Below are 10,219 nucleotides of genomic sequence, written 5' to 3' on the forward strand. Positions count from 1 at the left end.
TTCAAATTTCTAATCTCTTTATTGTTTATTTATATAGATTTTAAATTTAATTTGGCGAAAAATTTTCACAACGTTTCAATGCATTTTACACTAAATATTCATATAAATTTATAATGCCCAATTATTATTTATTTTTTTTGGTTTGATTTTCTTTGGTTTGTATGTGTGTGTGTGTATGCAAAACATGTATTGCATGTACATTGAATTTTCGCATTTTTCTGTGTAATTTTTTTAAAATTTGGTTTTTAATTTTATTTGATCAGATCAAAAGCTTTGTGAATTTTTAATCCAGCCCCATTAAAAATTCAGTTTCATTTTAGACCGGAGAGTGATAGAGCGATGGGGGGGATGTGGAGGAGGGTGGGTGGATCAAAGTACGTATATCAATTTTTGTTCAATATCTATTTACATAATGCCAAGCTATGGTAGTCCTTTATGGTCCGTAAAACTGTTCCACGCTGGTATCGTCGGAGTTATCACCGGAACCTGCTGCCTGTTCGCTGCTTTTTGAGGGTTGTTCTTTGGTAAATAACATGCTCATGGCCTTATTCATGGGATTACCCGTTTTGTCCTTGCTTTGAGATTGCGATTTTGTCTGATTTGCTTCGGGAGTAACTGGAGGAGCAGCAGCATTGACACTCTTACCAAATCGTATAAAATTTGAATCCATTTTACCATAATGTTCGAAATCTGGTGGAGCAGAGCGGCCAAAACGCATAAAATTATCGGGTCTCCCGAATCTCATGAAATCCTGTTTGGGACTACGCAATTCTTCGTGTGGACTGCGGCCAAAGCGCATAAAATTGTCAGCACGTCCGAAGCGCATAAAATCCGATGGGGTCCTGCCGAAGCGCATAAAATCCGAAGGGGTTCTGCCGAAGCGCATAAAATCCTTAGGATCTCGGCCGAAACGCATGAAATCCTGTTTGGGATCTCGACCAAAACGCATGAAATCCTGTTTGGGATCTCGACCAAAACGCATAAAGTCCTGTTTGGGATCTCGTCCATAGCGATCCATTGGTGAGCGTTTAACTTCTGGTTCATAGTAAGCATTACCTTGCGGCTCCAATGGCAATTGCTCCGGTTGACGCTTGCCAAAATGCATGAAATTATCCTGCAAGGATTTACGTTTCGCTTCCATTTCCGGATCAAACTTATAGCGTTGCTTTCGGGCATTTTTCTGGAAACGCAAAACTACCGAATTCTTGCCATAATCAATGCCAATGGCCGAAATGGGATAACGAAACTCTAGCTCAGTTTGTTCCGGTTTCTCATCGAGCAGGGAATCGATTAGACCATTGTCCGCCAAAACAGGAACTGACGTATCGGTGTCATCTTCGGGCTCCGAAATCAAGGCATTTGCATTATACGGTGTCTCAATAACCTCACTATGAATGGCCGATTGCATCTGATAGAGAGCCAATAGAAACATCAATGCAATGCCCATAGTGTTGAGATGAGCTGCAAGTAGACAAAAACAAACAAACCCAATTTTTTTTTTACAGACACTACAAATTTCAATTATTTTGCTTGTACCCGCGGAAAAAGTGGTGTCTTAATTATGACTTGGAAGAATATCTATGGCAACTTTTAATCACATTAACACCATGTCGGACTGTTCGTTTTACTTAGCGGCAACAGGAGCTGAATCCAACTCCTTGGCTTGGAGGCAGACAAAGTGTCCTGCTAATTAACCATAACAATATTTATGCGATAATCTGCTGTGTGCTCTGTGGTCTCTGGTCGCGTAAAAAGTTAACCAAGCGCATTAAAGGCCGTCCACACACACACACAGACACACACAAACACCTCCTACTCTGCATAAACATATCCCTTTGCAGAAACACCACCCACTCAAGCCACCCACCCATCATAAGCGCCATTTTAGCCCGGTTGATGTGGCTCTTGGCTTTCCGTTTGGAGTAGGAGTTGATGTATGATGTTCGGACGTCGACTGAAACAGGGCCATTAGAGATGCAAATGATTATGGCTTTTGGATACGGTGACAATGATGTTGCTTATGCCTGAAGTTGAAGATGAGCCGTCTATGTAGGTGCTCTTCAGTTAACCAAATTGCAAGTGCAGAGGAACTACATAAACTTGGCTCTGTCTCAACTTTTTTCTTTTTTTCTTTTGCCAACAACGAGCCCTACTTGACCTCCGAAAAAAGAGAAGAGAACTTGCTGATGAGCGACAGACTCAGCCATTAACACACATCTGCACTTCATTTACATTTCCAAACAAAATCATCAATTTAAATTGTCAAAAAAAATTTGTTTATTTGTCTACACCTCTGACCAAAGGGTATATTCATTTCAAACAAAACTTAATAATGTTTCCATTCAAAAGATCGCAGAAGGAATGAATCGATAGAAAATGTTTCGAAATATGAAAATTGCGACTGCTATCATTACTATTCTGAGTATTTTTGAAATTTCTTTTCGGTTTTAAAATAAATGAATCAAAAACAAATTTCCAAATTTCTTACAACAACAAAAAATGGCACTTGCAATTTATTAGTATTGTTTTCGTTTTTATTAAATTGTATTCTTATTATCAGTAAAAGATTTACATTATATGGCCTTTGGGGTAGGCAAAAACTACATTCTGGTATTCCAAACCGGATCCTCGTTGTTGAGTTTCCTAATAGACTAAGCCACTTACAGTCAGACAACTTATCTACCAAGGACTGCTGTTACCTTGTAAGTTGTTTGTAACTCGGCAATCTTATTAACTGATACAAAAGGTGAAATGAAAGCAAAATTTGTGGTTATAATCAAAATTGGAATATGCCATAACAGTCAGTCCAATAGCAGTGGCGAATCCTAGAGAGATGGCTAAGCTCCCCTTAAGTATGCAATGAAAATTATACTTTTTTGAAACTACTTTTTAATTCTTGTTATACATACATACATATATAGTCAAAATATGGTTCTCGCGGCCAACATTGATTGGAAACATATATCATATTTTAACTAAAAAAGATTTCGAAAGTTGATGATAATTTCAAAATTTTAGTTTTTGCAAACCAATTCTGATCTGAACTCAACCTTTGATTCATTTCCAAAGTAAACAATTGGTCTGTGAGGTCTATTATGACCTAAAACGTATATTAAATTCTGTTTTTGATCTGCTCCTGTCTCTTAAGAGCTTTTCTCCAACTTGTGTTTTAGGGATTATTTATATACATATTTCTCTAAAAATCATTTAAATTGAAAAATTTATCACATAAAAATGAATAGAAAAGTCCGAACAGATATGAACAAAAACCTACAACTTTGTAACACAAACTAAAAGCTTTAATCTGGCTAGATTACTACATCATTCATAATTCAATAGGCTTTACTTTTTAGCAAGGGTATAAAATCTGTTCATAGGTGAAGTTCGCATGGCCCTCTGGGTCTGGTTTGTTTCTATTTTTTGTCACCTTTTATGCAATTAGTTGTAAAAAAAAATATATATATGCATTTACAAGGGTCTCAGAGATGCTAAATCAAAATGAAGAAGTCGAACGCATCGTTTAAATTTATGAGCATTATGAAATCCCCCAAAGAGGCCAAAAACAGAAAAAGACGCATAACGGAGACGGATGGAGACGCTTCTCAAACATTTGGAAACATCAGGTTTGAAGTGGGTAACAGAAGTGAACAAGTCAAAAATGCCAAATGTCTGATTGATTTGCGATGCCGAAATGTTCATTTAAAAATTCATAATATTTTTTTTCGTTTTTCGCCATATATGTGTAAGTATTTTTGATGGGCATGAGGAGAGAGATATATGTATATTCTTATATTCTGATATCAGTAACATACTCGTTAATTTGCTTAGCTCTTTGTTCGATATGAAAGTCGACACTTATTTTTGGGACTCGGCATACATTCATAATCAAATTTACATGGCGAATGCGATACGTTTGAAGTAGCTACAAACAGTTCTTGGCCCCAACTCCTGCAACTTTTGAGCTCGTGGCCAACATACATACATATATCAAGCAAAGCATGTTTATCTGTCATGTATATTGTCCGTGTGTAGTGAAAAGGGGTGGCATTTAAATATCATTTGTCAACCAAACTCTCGGGCCCAGAGCCCAAAGACAAATGATTCTAGCGGCATTTATGGAGACGTCATCACCTACCTGTCTTCAACTGTCCCTAGTTCTAGTTTCAGTGATAAATCAAAAATTGTTGCACGCTTCGCATGCAAAAGTTCTTGAGCCTTGGAGCCTGTGGACAAAGCTTCACTGGTCGCAAACGTATTCCAAATGAAAATCTAGCGACGCTTTGTTCCCTCTTTATTCTAGCCACCAAAGTGCAGTCATAAATATTTCAATTTGTTTTTATTAACCGACATTGGGTATGTTAGAGAGGAAGGAAAACTGAACTAGTTTTTCCTATGGCTTGTGTATGTGTGTGTGTTGGCTAAAGTTCGAGTCCAAATTGTAGCTTATCCGGTTGATTTTATTCAGATTTTGGTATACTTTGTAATATAAATTACCACAAATTACAAACCAAGCGAACTAATTAAGCTTTTGGGATTTGCAAAATGTTGGTTAAATGAAAAGTTTGTTTTGTGTCACCAACAAAACAAAGTCAATATAAATAGACCAAAAGTGTTATTGTCGTTTTGGTTTAATGGAAAATTCTCATCCATTGTCCACGATTTTAAATTTGCACTTCAGCGTTTTGTGTGAGTAAAGAGTATAAAGTACATATTACTAAAATACAGTTAAGCATTAGTTTAGCTTAATTTCACAGTAGTCTAAAGAACTGGATAGACCTAAATAAATATGCACCTTTTCACTCTAAGATGTTTCCTTAATTATATTCTTAAGAATCTTCTCTTTACCACAGTCTGGCCTCGATTATGCGTGATCCGGTTAACAGGTAACCCCGATTAACCGTGATGCCCAAAGGTCAGTCTATTGTTATTTTGTTTGCAATGTTTTCAAAACTATTGTTTCGATTTATTAATTGGAAAATGTGTTTTAACTTCTTATATTAAATTTTACTTGTAAAATAATGAAAATATTAAAAAAAACTGTATAATCAAAATTGTTTTTCGATTAATCGTAATGCTTCTGGTTTCGACCATCACGGATAGTCGAGGCCCGACTGTAATAATTTTTCTGTAGATATTTCAGTGATTCAAAAGTGGTAAATCAAAAATTTCAATAATTGGAGATAAATCTTGTAAATACCCATTGGATCTTTCCTTCCACATCCCTCCAGGATGCTCTATACCACGTCAATAAAGTCATGCAATTTAATAATTGTCCTTTTAAGGACAGATTTTAAAAAGAGAATTCAAGCTTAAAAAAACCCTATATTATCTTAAAACATCTTTGAATAATTATAACCATAATTCTGATCTGGTATGTTCTTAAGATTATGGTATACAAATTTACCAAAAAGTTCTCAAAATTAATGGTATTTTTTATTTTCCATTTTAAAGTCTACTCTTGTTTAGATAGAAATAATTTTAAGATCTTTGTCGGTCTTAGTTCATTACTATTTATAATCTTGAAAATAAACCTTCACATTACTTATTTAAATAAAAAAAAAAAAAGAACCTAGATATATCAATTTGTTAAAATCAACTTTAATAAAAGTCAGTCTACAAAAATTTTTAAGACATTCTTCTTTCCTTTAACAAAGCAAAAATTGTAGAATGTTTCGAATTCAAGAAATGTCCACAAGGAAAAGATGTTTTACATATGCAGATAAATTGATGACACCGTCTAGCAAAAAAGTGCACCGTTCCATTGGATTATGAAGGTTCAAGGAAGACGGGAGAACAGTCTGTGGTCTCTATTTGTGTCTCCCCCACTAAACCAAAGGCAACTCAACAATTTTAATTAATGAAATTAACCAATGGGACATAAGAATCATAGTGGTAAATGAAATTGGCATTCATTCAGTAACAAAATATTAACTTAATAAATGCTATCAGTTAAAATATTATTTTAAGATGATATAAAACTCAGCTTTGTATTTCTTTATAAATGTTTACAAAGGCAACAATAAAATGTAGAAAAGTTTTGAGTATGGCTATGGCGGGAATAGGAAATGTCATTACAATTGCAATAATATTTGTGATTCTGAACAACTTTGCCTTCTATAAAAAATAGTCAAAAAATAGCTTTGGCTAATACAAATCTGCCTTACACTGGGCAGACTAAGTATAATGTAATTAAAAAACTTTGGATAGAATTAACTAAACAAATTTCCAAGATTGACTTAGTACGCCCAGCCACTAAACAGTTTATAGAAATCAGTTCTAAGTAGCCGAAATTTGTTTCGAATCTGATAAGAATTCCTTGGAAAACATTTGCTTAAAACTATATAACTTAAATTGGAATGGAAATTGCACTAGTTTAAAATATTCTTAATAAATGTTTTTTAAATTATTCATTGATTTGTTTCTGATATTATAATAATATTAATAATTATTAATAAACCATTTAGACTAGGTAAACTGATATCAGTAATTGCGAAGTAGTTGAAGTAAAATTTAAACTAATGTTGATTGTCTATAAAAATCCCTTTTTTTGTTTTATTGAGGTACTAATTAAATGGAAATCCTTAGCTGTAAAAGGTTTAAGCAAAGATAAATGCAATATTCTTTTACTTCCTACATGAAAACTCTATATTTGTATATAGTTTTAGCTATTCTTGATAAGTCCATATGAATTTCATTTCATTTCAAATTTTCATGAAATTTTTGATATGCTTTGTGACAAGTTGTTGTTGATATTTGTGATTTCGGCACACTCAAACACACATTTATTGGTGTTTTGTAATTCTAGTTGATAAACGCGTCTAAAGCCAGTAACAATGCCCACAGCCTCCCCCCACCCCCACCACCACTTTCCACCTGCCTTAAACATCCCTTCAACATTCGCAGTCAATGCCAAAAAATGTTTTTACGTGTAACTCAAATTTCACTCGGCAGTCATGAATGGAAAATGATTTTTAAGAAGAAAAACAAAACAAAAATTACTAAACCAAAACCAAACTCACCTTGTTTGTTAGTAGAATAAAAATGAGAATGGAAAAAAAGTTGAGCACAAAACAAAACCAAAATGTTATGCACTCGGAAATGTTATTAAGTATTCGATTTGTTTCAAGTAATTTTTGGAATTTGTATATGTATTTTGGTTCTTTTTTTTTGTTTTCGGCAGACTTGTTGCCCGTGCAACTGTTAGAGACTTCTGTGCGATTGTTTGGGGAAACATCCTGTTTTATATCCTTTTCTACTTGTCAAAGGAGCATAGGCAACAGCAGCAGCAGCAGCGGCAGCAGCAGCAAACAAACCAATGTTTGTGTGGGCTTGAGCAACAAGTGTTGCAGCAACATGTTGCTAAGAAAACATTGCCAACTTGTTGACTATTTCAATATTAAATGTTTCCACATTTGCAATTAATTTGTTTTGCTTTATTTGAATTCATTTTGCAAATATTTTAACAACACTTTTCCAAATATGAAATATGGGTACATGTGAATATTAGTTAACTTTTTGCAATGTCATTTTGTTTTGGCCATAAACATGGCCAGAAACGGAACTAACCTTGACAATGTCAGTCAGGTTGGTCCGTCTGTCTGTCTAAATGTCGGCTTGCTGGCTTGCTCGCCTGTCTGACCACTGATATGTTTGTTATGAAAATGTCAGCGGAACCCAACAATAGGCCTGGCTTTTGTGCATTGTGATTACACTGGCATATATGTATATGAATAGCATAAGCCTGTATCTATTTATGTATATATATATATGTATGTTGCTTTGTTAAACTAGTCTCCGTCTCTCTCCGTCTCTCTCTGTCTCCCTCTCTCTTCAAACTGGCAATGAGTTGGCAACATTTCGACGCCACTTTGCTGGCCATTCGAGTACCAAATTGTATGCAAATCGCCCACAATTGTTATGTTACGCCCACTTTTTGAAATTGGGCGAGAGAAAACAGTATGTAGAGGGTGGAGAGGGGTGTAACATTTTCCCTCTTAGTACAAATTAGCCAAACTCGGTTCTACGTGCAAATATGCGTTATAATTTGTTCGTCTTCTATCTTTACTTTACTTTGTCTCAAGGCGTTTATAGAGACTGTAAATGGATACCTTGTGGCGACAGGCATCCGCTGGCAAAAGGAGTCTCTAAACTGTGGCCCACAACATTCGAATTGAAAGCGGAAGTCTGTAATTATGGCCACACTTTGAAGGGCCAACTTTGGCGACACTGACTGTGTGAGATAGTTGTTTTTTGTCTTTCGTTTTTCTCGTGTTTGTTCTTCTTCATCTCGTACATTCTTGTGCTTTTTTATCAATGACTTTGCCAACGTACGCATGACTGGACACATCCCATTGTCTTGTGGTTGGGTTTTGGGTCTCGTCTGGTCTGGTCACTAGACACTCTGCTCTGTTTTGGGTTATTGTGTTCAATGTGTTACGATCAGCGATTAAATCGATAAACAAACGAGTTTTTTTTGTGTTGATAAATCTACACGTTAATGGCTTCATTTGCATAATTATTGACCAAAAAAAAAAAGAAACTGAAAATCATTTCAAGTTCAAGTTTGTTGACTTGACCAATAAGCATGATTCGTCTAGTCGTCGTGTGCCAGTTCTCCCCATACCGAGATGATCTGAAGATCAGAGATTTGGTCTAGCTTTAGCTTGTATACTCTTTCAAAAAACTGATAATTGCTATGCTTATAACAACTTGGTTCATTTGAACTTGTTTCTCCAAATTTTATGGTATCGATAATATGATTTCATGGTTGAAATATTTTGAGAACTACATACAATCAAAGTGTGAATAGTTTTGGATTTTTATTGCATTAAAATACATATTTTAGAAAACTTATAGATTTTACAAATGAATTTTGTTTACACTGTCCAAAACTTGGGCTCGAAGATCAAAGTAAACTAAGCCCAAATGTTTAGATTGTCTTTGGTTGAAGAGTTATCAAGGGATTTATGTGGAAAAATATGCAGCACCCACATTTTAGTGTCATTAGAAAAACAACGAATACTATTTGAAAGACTTTTTGCCTTCTAAAGGCTTCGAAGTTTTTGAAAAGTTGATCTAATTTTCATAATGATATAATGCTTGGAACTTCGCTTAATTTGTTGTCATCCCAAATGGAAAAGTAAAAGCTTATATATACATAAGTAAAGTAAATATTTGTATATCAGTTCAAAAAACTCAGACCTTAATTAGTTAGTATGTAAATACTATATAGATAGAGAGGAAACTTTGTATTTTCAGCTTTCCTCAACTTCTTAAACAAAAGAAAAGCGAACTTAAACAATTCAATTCAGAAAAAATAAACAAACTTATACTTAACGCATTGGTTTTTGTAAGAATAAACATCTTTATCCCAAGAAATGTTCTTAGTTTTTCGACTAAAAAATTGTTATTAATGCAGTTGTGAATTTAGCTCGTCATATTAGTGAGAGAAATCGTGCAGATTGAAGGGACAATTAATCAGATTCAGAGTTAGATCTAAGTTTCAAGGGTTTATTTTCCGCAGAACCAGTCTATACATTCGGACCGCACACACCGATTCAGCGATTCTATTAGAAAAGGTGTACCCTAGTTTTTGGGTCTAGGATTCGTCTTCTTTTTGTCAGCTTCGTTTTTCTACTTCATTCAGTTGAGATTCTCGATTCGGTTTGGCGTTTAGTTAATGACATTATGATTTATTTTAAGTTTTCACAGTGATTTGCAAAGTCTGCGATGAAGGATCATGATAGTTATACTCATCTTTGTTTGCTCCCCCATAACGACTTTGAGTCTCTCATTTGAAAGTTTAAATTGTAAAATCCAAAGTGGTTATGGGCCAAAAGTAATACTCTTCTTTCAAATGTGATTATAGAGTCTATGTATACATATACTATGTATATATATACATAGTATATGGGCAAATAAACAGAAAAGTCATTCTGGAAAGATTATTGTTTTATAGGCATTCAATGAACAAATTCCAAAAGCACACAGAAGAATCATAAAATTCAAAGGTATTTTAAATAAGTTATTAGTAAACTTTGAAAGAGAGAAAGAAGAAAATTGGCAAAATATCTATAGCCACTAGTTTAGTTGTGTAATTATATATCTTTGACCCATTCCTTTAGGTAAAACCAGTGAACCCCCGTTTGAAGGTGCCACATAGACCTGGTTTAGTTTCCAGGGCAAAACTTGTTTGGAATATTCTTCCATCATATAATCA

General features: G+C 34.5%; 1 protein-coding gene across 1 annotated transcript; it reads right to left on the reverse strand.

Annotated features, from left to right (window-relative positions):
- Positions 1-120: 120 nt before the first annotated feature.
- On the reverse strand, positions 121-7,188 carry FMRFa (FMRFamide). Its single transcript, XM_068290071.1, has 2 exons — positions 7,020-7,188; positions 121-1,461 (listed from the first exon to the last, which is right to left on the reverse strand). The coding sequence occupies exon 2, from the start codon at positions 1,445-1,447 to the stop codon at positions 434-436; it is 1,014 nt and encodes a 337-aa protein (XP_068146172.1). The 5' UTR covers positions 1,448-1,461; positions 7,020-7,188; the 3' UTR covers positions 121-433.
- Positions 7,189-10,219: the final 3,031 nt, after the last annotated feature.

This window comes from Drosophila tropicalis, unplaced genomic scaffold, assembly GCF_018151085.1.
Source record: "Drosophila tropicalis isolate 14030-0801.00 unplaced genomic scaffold, ASM1815108v1 contig_593, whole genome shotgun sequence".
Classification (NCBI taxonomy): domain Eukaryota; kingdom Metazoa; phylum Arthropoda; class Insecta; order Diptera; family Drosophilidae; genus Drosophila; species Drosophila tropicalis.

What these genes read in the sequence shown, in the direction of transcription:
- FMRFa (XM_068290071.1), bottom strand. Translation starts at nt 1,447, where the DNA reads ATGGGCATTGCATTGATGTTTCTATTGGCTCTCTATCAGATGCAATCG.